Below are 14,617 nucleotides of genomic sequence, written 5' to 3' on the forward strand. Positions count from 1 at the left end.
TTGGTGAGAGATGCGTATTGTGACGCGTCGAGAGGGGGGGACTAAAAGATGTCTTTACCTGCAACAGGAAGCTTTTCATGTGATCTGTGAGCTCTCTGTAGAGCCATTGTTGTGATTTGCATTTAAGCACTCACACAGACAGAGCAGCTTTTCTCAAGTTATTGTTTCTTGGGGGAAATACAAGACTCACAAACGCCAATAGATTAGTGAAATACATCAAGTCATAGACTTATAAACCAGAAGGCTATTGACATTGCAATTTGATTGAGACCGAGCTATCTATGGTTTAGTCTGGATGAAAAACAGTCCAACTGGACATTTTTAGTAGAAATAAGATAGACGCAGAGGCTTAAAAGTACAAATAATCAAGGGTTTGTTAGATTTTGACTGTGTTATGACAAAAAAAACACTGCTGTGGAAGCAGATGGGGCTGTCCATTAGAAATCTCAAGCTCACAGCAGTAGCCAGCAGATGTGGCAGGAAGGAAGGCTGGGAGGGAAGACTCTGGAGAGAAATCTAGGCCTTCCCTTCCGTGCATGTATGCCTGGATGATCACACCGACAAGAAATCTACAATTCAACAAGCGCTTCATGTGGGCCATGCCTGCAAGCCACACAGCTGCGCACAGAAATCTGCAAGCATCTACAGTATGTGTCTGAGAGAGACGGGGAGATAATAAAAAGGATAATGAGAGAGGAACTGCCATGAGATTTACATATGAGTTGGTCTATTATGAAAACGTCCATTCTTTTTTAATATATCTTTAAAGGAGCTCATATTTTCTGGGTTACTTTTTTACTTGTGTCTTGAGAAAAGAAGATCCATAAACGGCTCTTGTTCAGCATCACAATTTAGCCTGTGTCCCTCTGGACCATTGTCGAGAGCATTGTTACTTTTGTTATTGAAAAGATTAACAGGTTTGGGTTGCTTGGTCTTGTTTTTTTCTCACTAACTGTTTTGTAATAATGTACAATACTGTTACAGTGACACTACATAAATCTACTTATTAGGTTACATATTGACCAGAAGACACTGCGGAGTAAAATCAACATGATGACTAAATCCTCAACAGTCTCTCTGAGAGCCTATTTATGTAGACAATTTTTCATATTTATATTTTTTATGTACTGTGTAAAAGACCTGCTGTCTATTTCATTAATATAGATATAGATAATTTGGCTTATAATTATAACTGTATTATAACTAATATAAGAATAAGCAATTAAAATGGTGCTAAATGGAAACATAAAATGGCACCTGCATGATAAGGTCATTGAGCAGGCCCATCACACATTAAACCGTATACATTATTAAAGACAAAATATGACACCATAACATGTGATAATATCAGTTGATTTAATTATGTTTTCCCTGGTGTATGTTACTGGTGTATGGCAGTTGACAGTTATACTGTAATCCGAATGTATCCAAATACAAAATGTATTTATTTCCCTAACTTTTCTCCAAAACAATAATCCCAATTTGGAGGTGTAGTAGTTACCATGGGGCTGTGTGCAAACGGATAATGGGGCAACTGTTAACCTTTGACTGGTTAAAAGCCCCAAGCTGAGGGTGGGAGGGGGGCGACGGGGTGGTGGAGATGGGGCGGGAGGGGGCGGGGAGGGGGGCTGCAGGGAGACACACACACACACACACACACACACACACACACACACGCACGCACACACACAGGGATGTCAGAGAGAAAGGAAATTCACACTCATTTCCTCCGTGTGGTTTCGGTACAAATCAACAACATCCTGTCCTTTTGTGAATCCTGCCTGCCCTCATGCTGGTTTGCGTTTCAGAGTGGGCGTTATAACCCCCCACCAGTCTCCTCTCCTCTCCCTCCTCCCCTCTCCCCCCTCCTCCTCCTCTTCTTCCCCTCTGTTTTTTTTACACTACCATAGAAGCTCATACCTCGCATTGTTGCAGAGGAAGGAAGGGCACGTCCTTGTTCGCAATGAAGGGCTTTAGATAGAACAGGAAAACAGGGGGTCATTATTTAGCCTAATTGAGCCGGGGCCTGTGATCTGAAAGGGTTCTCTTGATATCGATAATAGACTGATTAAAATAGAAGCCAGCCTCCAGTCTACACTATATGCTTTATTCATGAAACCCACTTAAATTCCTTAAAGATTAATGGACTTGCTAAGATGTTTTGTTTCCTAAAATGTAGGTCATGACTGCATCTTCGTGTTTCCCAGAAGACAGTTTGGCACTCAATCATCAGCAACGAACAAATATTGAAGATCAGATGAGCCAGCAATAAAAAAAATAAAGATTTAGCAAGAGTGGCCATAGCCGACAAGCCGACTCTTCATGTAAATCAGTCCTGACATTGCCCTTGTGGACCAAAAAAATTACCCACCTCCTTATTCCCTCACCCCCTTCTCACACACGCCTCATTCGCCATTTCTTCCCATTCATAAAAATCTCGGCATCGCGCCTGCGCAATACCATTCGGAGTCCTCCCCATTCATAAAAATGTAACCTCCGCATTTCAGCCCTCCCGAGTTGCTCTGCCCTCCCATTCACAAAAAAAGAGGAAAAAAAGCCGAGGCATCTGCGCAGTGCCGTCCCTTTCCTCTCCTCTTCCCTCCCATTCATAAAAAACTCACTTCCCTCCCCCTCGGTGGTTGCAACATCATATCCAAAGCTCTGCGTCCACAACCGCAGTCGCCTTTTACGCACCAGCGAGTGGAGAATAGTGCAGGAGATCCGCTCTCCTTTCGCATGACTTTGCTCATATAATCTCCAGACATTTGGACTTATCTTTACTCAACATTTGTGGAGCTACTCACTCGCTTGGTACTGACTGGACTATCGGCTGCGCGCAAACGTCGTGCGCAACGAAGAGATGAGAATTGTGTCCTGAAACCAGAGTAAGTGATCACCTCCGGTGTTTTGTCATCGTTAAATGTGTGTAACTTGTGTGTAGCTTGTGGCTGCGCAACCCAACTCTCTCTCTCTCTCTCTCTCTCTTTCTCTCTCCCCGCTGTCCTGCCTGCGCTCCACTCTCGATCCACTGGATCGCAGGCACGAAAGCGCTCTTGCTAACTCTATTTTGCAACAAGCTGTTTCGCCGACCAGTGTTTGCACTTTGTGTAAATATTTAACCACCGATTTCCTACCAAAGGCAAGGTTGAGGACACACAGCGTCGCGTTTTAAAGTGTGACTTATTCGCAATGCCACTTTTCTTTTTGACAGCGTATACGTATTTTAGCACACAACGCGTGGCTATTTGTGTCTTCCCTTTAAAGGACACTGTCACGACAAAAAAAGCCAGCGGAACAAATCCATATTTTAATCTCTGCCGAGGTCCCCGTCCACTCTGAAAGACTGCATGTTGTAGCATATCTCGGGCAGTTCGTGTTGCGTGTCTCGTTGTCCGCCTGGCTGGCGCACCACGTCGGCTGTGTCAGGTGTCTTTGCCAGTAGCGCTTTCATTTCATGCGGTTTACTTGTTTGTTTGTTTTTAGAAAATACACAAATATGTCTTTAAGCCGTTTATTTCGGTCGCCAAGAAGCGACACCGTCCAGGTAAACGCATCGAAACTACGCATGTATCCGACGCCGATTAAAATCACCCCACAGCCGCCTGTCTGGTGGCACACGCTGTTCCGATTTCTATATCAATGTCGTATTTAAAAACAATTTACAGATATCAAGAAGGAGCTGATGGAATACATGGTTACAATGCCTATATAAACATGCTATTTGAATATGTCGAACGGCCGCCTCCGGTTTTATGACTCAGTCCATTCACATATCGAAGGGAGGGACGCGCACGCACACGGGCACACACGCATTTGAACACGCACCGTTTCGGCTTGAAGCTCATAATGGTCTAGATTTTCACGATCACAAGCGCTTGTGTCGATGCCAGCAATGTCGCAACAGGTTTCTCAACCAGGCTTCTGCAAATCCGAGGAAAAGGGAAAATAGCGAGCCGACGGTCAAGCAGAGCTGTGTCGACTACTGACATTTCTTTAAATACATCAAATAGATCATTGATCAGCAGTAATAAAGCACAGCACGATAGTTGTTCGATCCTCGGAAAAATCCAGGTTGTCTTGACAGAATAGTCCGCACCATAATGCATCGCATGGTCTGAATGAGGTTTTTGTGGGCTATCTCTCAGCAAGCTAACTAAACACCGCAGATGTGGGTCAGCGGAAATGTCGCCCGGGCTGCGTCGTTTGTCTTCAATCATCTTTTTGTTTTCTGTAAAGCAGGTTAGGTATTTGTCGGCTGCGAGAGAGTTCGTCGATGAAATGAATGATGAAACCGATTTCATTCAGGCTCATCATGACTGGAGCGCATTGATTCATGCTTGCAACACCGAGTGCAGCCAGCAGCTTTCATTCACAAAAAAAAAAAAAAAAAACCTGCAGTTCACAAAATCAGATCCATTCACAAATTGGCCAGTTTCTCTGATTCGAAATTTGTGTTTATATACATACATTGAGAGACAAGTTACAACAAAAACATGTGTATGTACAATTGTATTACTGTCTTTTTAATGTGTGATTCAACACAGATAGTTAATTTTCTTTGCTTCTTGCGTTCATCTCGGTTTTGTTAAAGTCCCATTGCTGGCAGTCTTCTCCTCTCTTTTCTCTGCCTTGTTTAGCATCTTTGAGTCTTTTGCATGCAAGTCCTGCTCTCTGGTGCTCCCTACTCTGTGGAAGGGAGGCGATGAGAGCCCAACTCCTATTGTTCTAATGTCAAAGTTAGAATAGAAGAGGTTTGAAACCCTGTTGGTATTCAGTCGAAAGATCAAGATCATTTGGAAACTCTACATTCAGATTACTGCAGAAATCTGGCCTTAAAAGAGGTTTTGGTTGAGAGACTGAGCTGCTGTGGTTTTGAAAATGTAACAATTGTCTTGGGTGAACAAAACTACATGTAGTATATCAGTCCAATTAATATGTTGTCCCAGGAGTTGATTTTAAATCTAGTGACCCCTTTAGATAGTCGTGTTTTGTATGTTGACAGTAGTAGTTGTAGTAGTTTAATTATGACAAAACGGTGGTTAGTCATCAACAGAAGCAACGCAAAAACAAGCAGGAAATTGAAATTATCCTTTGTAAAAACTGATAAAAAGGGACACTTTATAACATGACACTTAAATAAACATTAACATGTGTGATTAAATACAAGTTTGAATACATGCAAAGGATGTTTTCTTGCCTCATGTCAAATAAACTGAAGGTTTTATCCATCCTGATTTGGTTAAAGACAAATTAAAGAAGGCCCATATTCACACTGTTCAGTCTTCAGTTTTGTGAAATGTTAACTTCATGAAAAAGATCACAATCTTTCCTGTCACCCTTGAATCTTAACATATATGGCTTTGTTTGTGGTTTCCGATAAGATGTTTAGAAAAAAAGAGGATCAAAGGGAATTTAAACAACAGCAGATGCAACCGGTAATGACTGTTTCTTGTGTGTCTGTCTTTTTGCAGTTTTGCTAAATGCTGCTTTAGAGTGAAGACGTGCAAGGCACCAGCCTACACATGGAGTCCAGGGTTCCCCACCACATCCCCGGCGTGTCCTCCTCCCTCATATCCCAGCCCCTACTGGACAGTCGAGTGCCCTACGGTCGCCTGCAGCACCCTCTCACCATCTACCCCATCGACCAGATAAAGTCCTCGCATGTGGAGAACGACTACATCGACAGCCCTGCCATCGTCTCCCAGCAGCCCCCGAGCCAGAAGTCTGTGAACCGAAGAATAAATTGGCTTGGACAGAATCAGGAGGCCTTCCTCGGGGCAAACCACAACCATCATCACAATCACCAACACCAGCACCACCAGCAGGGCAGGTGCGAGCCCCACCCCCACCTCCACCAAGACACCACCACCCACCCGTGGATTTCCTTCAGTGGGAGGCCCAGCTCTATCAGCAGCAGCAGCAGCACCTCGTCTGATCAGAGGCTGTTGGACCACGCTGCCCCCACCCCAACGGTGGACCACCATCCAAACCTGCACCCCCACCAGGGCCCTGTCAACACAATCACAACCCGAACTCCAGGCTGCTTCACTTCCTCTGAATCAAAAGTCCTCACCTCCTCGTCCTCTTCTTCCTCCTGCGCCTCCTCTAAATCGCTGGACCTCAAGTCTGCAAAGATGCCTGCAGGAGGTGTGTGCACCACTGGAGGCCAGCAGGGGTTGGCGGTGATCCCTTCCTCCCCGGCCGAGAAGAAGCACCTCCTTCTCTGCGAGCAATGCGGGAAGTGCAGATGCACGGAGTGTACGCTCCCCCGGACCCTACCCTCTTGCTGGGTCTGCAACCAGGAGTGCCTGTGCTCTGCTCAGAGCCTGGTGGATACAGCCACCTGCATGTGCCTGGTCAAAGGGATCTTCTACCACTGCACCGAGGATGAGGACGACGAGGGCTCCTGCGCCGACAAGCCCTGCTCGTGCTCCCAGGCCAACTGCTGTGCACGCTGGTCCTTCATGACGGCCCTTTCAGTTGTCCTGCCTTGCCTGGTTTGCTATCTGCCAGCTACAGGTCTGGCCAAACTGGGACAGAAGTGTTACGACAATGTTAGCAGACCCGGCTGCCGCTGCAAGAACTTACAGGCCGCCGTGACTGCCCCTGTGTGTAAAAATGGAGGTGTGGAAGCAAAGGTTGTGACGCTAGAGAAGCAGCAGCAGGGATCATGATAGTGGACTAAACTGGCTCACGTGGCCTTGCTAAGAAATGGACAGGACCACACAGAACTTGCTTGCTCTCTATGGAAAGGACAATCCAACACCAACCCCTTAAACTACCCCATTAATCTACTGGAAGGTGACTTATGTAAAACAAAGGTACTTAAATGGCTTCTTGACCTATGTTGGATGATCAAATGGGGCCTGTTCTGAGAGTTGGCTAGTATGAATAGCTAACAGGCCCTCTGAGATGTTTTTTTTTTTTTTTGGTTTGTAAGAGTGACACAATAAGAAGAAGAGACAAGATTGTGGGACTGGCGTTTGTGTTGTTTCGCAGATATGGCTGAAGGCACAAAGTCATTGTACCTCTCTGCTGCTCTGTATTTCTCAGCTAGTTTTGTAACGGAACTAACCAGAAGCTGGTTGCCAATCCTCAGATAACATAAAAGTTATTTGGAGATAAATATATGTACTCTCTCCTACCACCCACCCCCACCCCCTAAAAGCACAGCCCAGTGTCCCAAACACAGAAACATGTGATCACCTATACTGGGGCTTTATGATAGGCCACTGCAAGAGTGAAACCACCACTTACTCACTCTCTCCACTATTATGATGAACACCATCTTTTAGTGTCGCCATTTTCCCTCTTTAGCCTAAAAGATGCTAGCTTGGTAATGCTGACATTTTATCTCTAAATATCAATCTCCACGGAGGAGCTGTAAAAACGAGCCTTTGTGAGACTTAAAGATATTGGTAATTTTCCATAATTCTTACTCTGTCTTGTGCATAAGCAGTTGTACAGCAACAGAGGGAGAGATGGTCACTTTACCGTGTGTTTCCGGTTTTTAGGGGGTGAATCCCAGAGATTCTAAAAGTTTTTGAATGCTGTTCACCAATCACCTCAGAGGTAATGCATGTCATGACCTGCATGCTCTAGTGTAATGGTTAGCCACCATGCTAGAAGTTGATGTGTTGTAGAGAAATTGTGAGAAAAAAAAAGTACACCCAACCTTCTCAGGGACTGTTTCAGTAATCCTCTCTAGAACTTGGCCTACAGCATGTTGATTTCTAAACTGCCTAAGAGCCTGGTCTACTTCCTCTTTGCACAAGAAGGCAAAGAAACATTTAGGGGCAAAAAGGCAATAGTGAATAATTTAAAACAAGTAAGCTAAGTGAGCGACAAACTGGCCAGAAAATAAGGTTTCCAGAGGAGAGGGGATGCAAGTGATAGAGAGTGAAGAGAGGGGAGAGAAGGCATAGCAAAGTTGTTGTTGTGTTTATATCTAGTCAGCCTTTGTCGAAATCAAACCTGCCACTTGCACAACCTTTTTAGGAAGACGCAAAACCCTTAAAGGATGTACTAAAGCACAGTATTAACCACCACCTCAGCTATCTCACATTACGTTTGCGTGCACCACAGTTAGTCCACACACCCTGAGCCCCCTCTACACACAGTGTCTTCATTAAATTCTAATCATGCTGCATAGCTGCGTTCGTCAGATAGTCTGTCTTTTATTCTTAAAGTCTATTTTTGTGGCTTGCATGATGTTCTTAGGACTTTGCCAAAGGAAGCTAGCGTACAGTAGCTTGTTTTCGCTGTCTGAGTGATCACAGTTGTTATGCACATTTGCCAAATGGAGTTGACAGCAGTTGGTTCTTAAAGGCATTCTGCCCTTTAATACAGATGGCCTTTTCTGTTTGGCATAAAGGCAGACTGTCTTTGTTGCTCCATGACACACACACACCTCTCTTTTATGTTGGACCCTTAACTTCCATTAGGGTGCCTAACTTTGCTCATAGCTGTATTTGTCTTGTTGGACAAAGCTGATATCACACAGGAAAAAAAAGAAGAAAAAAACACACTGTCCTTAGTCTTGAATGTATGAGGCAATATTTTCAAACCTAGCAATTCAGTCCGAGAGAAAGGTGCCAAAAACTGAGAATGATTGTGTGACTGGGCAAAGGCCTAATATATGTAAGTGGGCGACAAAAATCACAAATGTTTTGACGATATATTTAGTAATAGAGCTATGCAGGTGAAATGTTATTTGCTGTAAATAGTTTCACAACATTTGTGTTCTTTAGAAGAGACTTTTAAATGTCCTTGAAAGATTGCATGGTACGTTATAACTACAATTCAGTACAAAATATATAGAGAATATATTAGATATATATTTTGAGGGTAAGATTAAGATGTTTTTGAGGTTGTGAGAATTGAAAAAAGAAAGAGGGAGGGTGGCAAGAGGAATGTTTGGGAAGGGGTAACACAAATGACAGGTCTTTCTATCACTAGCACTTGATTTAGAAAAGTATGCCGGGCAATAACAAAAAAAAGAAGAAGAAAAAAGCTCCTGCTGTTAAAACTATCCATGGCTCATTAGCAGTCGAGAGGCTAAGCTAATTCCCTGGTTCCTCCCCGAGTCCTACAGACTGTGGACTCATTGAATCCACACAGGGAACACAAGCTACCCCTCTCCGGATCAACCCATTTCCTGCTGTTACTGCTCAGTGTATCAGCTCGCTCCCCTCTTTTTCTCTCTCATGCTTTTTCCCCCTTCCTCTCTTCCCTCTTCTTCCCTCCTTCCTCCCTGAGAAATAGTCCAACAAAACACCCCTGGCCTTGATTGACAAACACAGCTGCTGTGCATAAACTTGTCATACCACAGAGACGGGAGAGAAAGACAAGTCTGTCTCTCTTTCTCTCCATTTCCTCTGTCTGTTATACCCCCGCCCCCTCGTCTTTGTTTTTTTTTTCTGGATTTTGTAGTTCTGTGCCATCTTTTTAATCAGTCCACCTCTTTTTTCAACAGTTGCTGCCTTTCTTTTCTTTTATTACGCAGCTCTATTACTGTAGGAGTAATACTCTTTACTTCGCGTTAGCTTTATACTTTTTTTTATGTGCTCGCTAGCCTGTTTAAGGTGTGGAATAATCATCCAACAACGACAACTCAATGATTCAAACATTTTTATTCTTCTCTCTTTTTTGCCTCTGCTACAATGCTGTGACTTTTACACACCCACACCCCTTTGTGTCGCTTATTTTGCGGGCACAGATTATTTTTTTTCAACCCAAACAAGAGGGAAAGTCTCATACAGCTGGGTGATGATACTCCATTCCTTTATGCCTTCGCAATGTCAGTGTTTGGGATTAAGAACGAGATCTGTGCTTTTGTTTTGTTTAGATATAACAAAAAGAAAAAAAATCTCTCATATAAAAGGTTCCCTTTATAGATATTTATTTTGAAGTTCTATTTTATATAGTATTTATTTAGATGGCAACTTTTTGTTTGTGAAGAAAGCTTATGTCGAAAAGGAATGTACATTGACAATGGAAATATATATTGTTAAATATACCAGACTGTTGTGTCGTTACTTTTGTGAGTAGTCTTCACCTAAATCACACACATGTACACCCACCCACACACACACACACACACACACACACACACACACACACACACACACACACACACACACACACTTTATACACTCCAACCTCAGCAAGACATTCAGTGGGATTTTACTTTCCTCTTGTGTTAAGATAATTGTATTCATCAACACATTCTACTAATAAAGCTTCATAACACCAAAAAGATCAACATGCTGAATAAGAGCTTACGTTCTGCAATAAGCACGCACATTTTAGTACAGAAATCCCTTTTTAAACATCTGTAACCATCTAAGATAATGAAGATATACGTAAGTTACTAGATGCTGATTAGTTAGGCTATTAATCATTTTCTAAGACAACATTTACGGGCTTTAGTTGTTTTACATCAACACTTCAACTTCCTGAGGTCCCCCGCTTCCTGTGTCTGAATAGATTTCTCCCTATAAAACACTGGTAGGTCACTAAAGGCCAAATAAAGCAGCTTGACCTTAAACTGAAAGAAAACATTACATAAGCAACAGGAAATAATTCAGAGACTTCCTCTGGACGATGTAATATGAGACAGATGGTCACTTCATATTAGAGCTCATGCTTGATGGCTGGTGTGTTTGTGTGTTTGTGTGTGCGCGTGTGTTTGTGGGGGTAGAGTGGGGGGAGGGGTTGACTCACAGGTTAAACTGACTTCCTTCTAGTTTATAGGGGTGGTCTGTTATAATCTGGATGTGTAACATTCCTTTCTTTCGAAAGCACCTCCTTAAGAAGCTGGAGCACACAAAATCTTCCTGTTTCACACACACACACACACACACACACACACACACACACACACACACACACACACACACACACTGTCATCACCCTCCATCCCCCAGCCCACCTGTGCTGCTGTTACCCCGAGGCACTCTTCCTTCCCTTATGTCCTTCCCCACTATGCGCTTGTTTCCTGGGTGCTTACCTGAGTGCACCTGGGAGAGGAGAGTAGAACAAATGAACGACACTGAGTGTGGGAGAAAAGTAGTGAAGAGACAGCAAAAAAAAAAGGAAAAAGAAGACATAAAAAGAGCAGTGCAGTGTTGGCCTTCCAGCATCACATAAAGAACATGTTTCCGCTGCAGAAGCCCTGCAGGCGCTGCACTGTCTGCTCCAACAGGTGAGATCAGAGACCAACCTGCCTGTTTACCTGCCGGTCTGTCAGCACCCACCTGGAACAGCACGCACATGCACACACACACATGCACACAAATACACACACATACATGCACACACACACACACAAACACCTGCATTTGACTTCCTCCACACCTTCATTGTCATCTCCACCCCACCGGTCCACATACATATCATCAACACAGGAAGCTTCGGCACAGGCAGGTGAAGGAGAAACCATTTATTATCGGCTAGTATTATGGCAGACTGGAATCTCTGGGGAACCAGTCCTGGGTCAGAAACTGTGCATGCAGACGATTACTGGTGCTGGTGTTTGGCCTGCCATGCTACCAAAACGATTTGGTTTACCGCAGGAGACAACGCAACCAACACCCACCAGAAAACAGTTCAAATAAAGTCTTGAATCTTTAAAAAAAAAGAAAAAAAAAAGAGGATGTATTCTCAATGTTTACTGTGTGTGGAGCAGGAAGCTGGTAGGTTAGACTGCTTCTGCAGGTTTGTGCTTCGCTTCGTTTGCAGTGTTATTGTACAATGTCAAGAATAAGGTCGTCACACCCAACACACACACACACGCACACGCACCCACGCACACGCACGCACACACGCACACACACACACACACACACACATCAGATGTTCTTACGACAAAGCATTTATGTTGTGCTAGTAATTGCTTACACATGCAGACATTTTCAAATCCAAGTATGACATGAATATCCAAAGACTTTAATTATTATTAAATGTGCTCCATATTTGTATTTATTAAAAAGACTAAAAATGGGCTAGAAAGAGAAGTGTGCCAATAGATGGGTCTTTGTTCCAGTGAGGCCACAAGTGACCAAGTGTGTGTGTGTGTGTGTGTGTGTGTGTGTGTGTGTGTGTGTGTGTGTGTGTGTGTGTGTGTGTGTGAGTTGGACCATCATTACAATGAGGCTAACATCCACACTCATGCAGGTTTGTTTTAAGACAAAAATCTGATCTGCATGAACACATGCATTTCAGCATCGGTTTCAAAATGATCTCCGTCCACCCAGCAACCTTTGATAACACACATGACCATTCACGTACACTAGGCATGGGCGTGGCGGTGTAAAAAGGAAGCAGATTGCAATTGGTTTAGTTGCAGGAAGAACAGCAATGGTGAAAAGAGGGACCAGAGATTTCTTTGCTTGGACTTTTAAAACTCATCTAATTAGCGAACGCGGGCGTCTACGTCTTCGTTTTCAAACGTCTACATTCATGCCTGCCGACGTCTGTCCTCGAGAGCACTTTCTGTGCTCTAAAACCCTGGCGTAGTGCTTGACACTCGGCGTAAACGTAGCAAGAGGTTCGTGTTTTAAAATGAAACCGTAGTCGTGTGGACGGGTCCCACTGTAAACGAAGGTTGTGGTGCGATATTGCAGGACAAAGAGATTATCATGTGTAACCTCCAAGCGACATCATCTGACTTGACCTAGCTCATGTTTCTCTTCTTATCTGCTGCATTTTACAACCGGCCGAACACTGCTAAGTCATATTGCCACACATATGTGACCCAAGATACAAGTTAAAGGGGCAAACCTCCACTTTCCAGCGTGAATCTGCATTTGGGTAACATGTGTTGGACCAATGCTCTGAGGCCGTGGGGAAAACCACTTGCCAGTTTCCTGCAATGAATGATGTTTCCCCTCAGCTGGTCTCTGAATCCGTTTGAGATTTTCAAGAAGCTAACAGTAATTTTGACTTTCCACCACTTATGTGCTTCAAGTTAGCTCAAGTAAATCCCCTGCAGTTTGCTGTTTAGATGACATATTGCAAAAGCAATTTTCACATCTGGTGTAGCGCTCAACCTAACCCCTTCGGACCGACAACCCCGAGATACACAGACACACACTTTCCTCTCTTTCCCTTTTCCTTTCACCCCCATGCATCCCTCTCTCTTTATTTATCTGTTTACAGAACACAATCTATAAATGCAGATACTGTTTTTTTTTAACGAAAAAAGTGTGAAAATTTGGTGATCTGTCGTTAATACAGCTTTGGAGTAGCGTAAAAATTTGTGATCAAGAAAACAGCTTGAGATGATGTCTCTGTTTGACAAAGTTGTTGCTAAAATCAGGATTAGCATTGGGAACTTTGAATTGCACCAGACACAATAATTTGTGATTTTAACAACGCCAACTCGCTCTGTACCTGCAGGTTGTGCAAGTCATGATTAGTTCTGGGTCTGAAAAATGTATCCAAAAGTGCCAGAAACTGCAGTTCCTTGATTGGCCACTTGAGGCTGACCGCAATCCTCATAAGCCCCATGACAAATTGCCCAACTTTACAGAATAAAAAAACATGTTTTGCAGCCTGGCACAAAAAAAAACTGTCTCCACAGTTAATTTCTCCGGTCACGCCTGATAGCTATCGTTAGCATTCAATGCTAACTTAGTATTTGCTATGCTCACAGTACCCAGAGTAGCCTATCACAGGGTCTCGCGCTTCCCCAGATCCACCCTCGTGTCGAAAGATGGTCACGTCTGGCTCCCAAAAAAACAACAAGAAGAATTGAGAGAAAGGGTTACGATATGCAACCACAACCCGAAACCCGTGACAAAGCAGTCATGTGGCATGCACCGTTATCACCTGGCTACCAAGGCACCGCTCCATTGATTTGTGTATGTGCAAACTGAAAGGGGGGCATAAAAGAGTTTGCCCTAATGTAGGAGCAGAATGATGATGGTGAGTGAGAAGGAACTTATGGCCGTGCATATATGTGTGTGTGTGTGTGTGTGTGTGTGTGTGTGTGTGTGTGTGTGTGTGTGTGTGTGTGTGTGCATATCGGTGGGATTTGTAATGCTCCTACACACATGAGATCCAACGCAGGTCTGGAGGAATGCACGCTCTTATATGGGGCAGACGTGGCAAGTGCACGCTGTTTGGAAATGAAACCCCTGACATTTAGACCTGCAGATTGCAAAATCATGTCGCCTCCCACCACACACACACACACACACACACACACACACACACACTTGCACAGATGTCCAAACACACAAAGTATCTCCTCCTCTCCAGTACCCCTCGTTACCCTCCTCTCTTTCCTCTGTGGAATTCAAAAGTAAAATGAACTTAAGTGTGACAGGGCGGCTTGAGCTGCAGGAAAAACACACTTTTCAACACTTGGGAAGTGGCGGGGAAAGCAGAGAGGAGAGGAGCAAGAGCTGCTGGGACAGCCGGAGGAGTACAAGGAGCAAAGGAGGAGCGGTTGTTTGGGATTCAGAGAAGCTTGTCCGATTGACTGTGCACCCGTTCTAAAATGCTCAATGGGAGCCTCGGTGTGCTTGAGTAGATATTACATTAAAAACATCTTAGTTTTTCATGAAAAATGTCAACCATGACAGCTATTGTCAAACATCCAAAGAGTTTC

The 14,617-nt window shown here is 43.9% G+C and overlaps 1 protein-coding gene across 1 annotated transcript; it reads left to right on the forward strand.

Moving 5' to 3' along the window:
- Positions 1-2,674: 2,674 nt before the first annotated feature.
- Positions 2,675-10,012, forward strand: spry4 (sprouty homolog 4 (Drosophila)). Its single transcript, XM_068599671.1, has 2 exons — positions 2,675-2,885; positions 5,472-10,012. Exon 2 carries the CDS (start codon positions 5,523-5,525, stop codon positions 6,672-6,674), a length of 1,152 nt encoding a protein of 383 aa, XP_068455772.1. The 5' UTR covers positions 2,675-2,885; positions 5,472-5,522; the 3' UTR covers positions 6,675-10,012.
- The last annotated feature ends 4,605 nt before the right edge of the window (positions 10,013-14,617 follow it).

The sequence above is a fragment of the Clinocottus analis genome, unplaced genomic scaffold (assembly GCF_023055335.1).
Source record: "Clinocottus analis isolate CAN_PGR_092001 unplaced genomic scaffold, fCliAna1.0.p SCAF_5, whole genome shotgun sequence".
NCBI lineage: Eukaryota > Metazoa > Chordata > Actinopteri > Perciformes > Cottidae > Clinocottus > Clinocottus analis.

Excerpts from the sequence above, each read along its gene's own strand:
- spry4 (XM_068599671.1), top strand. The coding sequence starts at position 5,523 with ATGGAGTCCAGGGTTCCCCACCACATCCCCGGCGTGTCCTCCTCCCTC.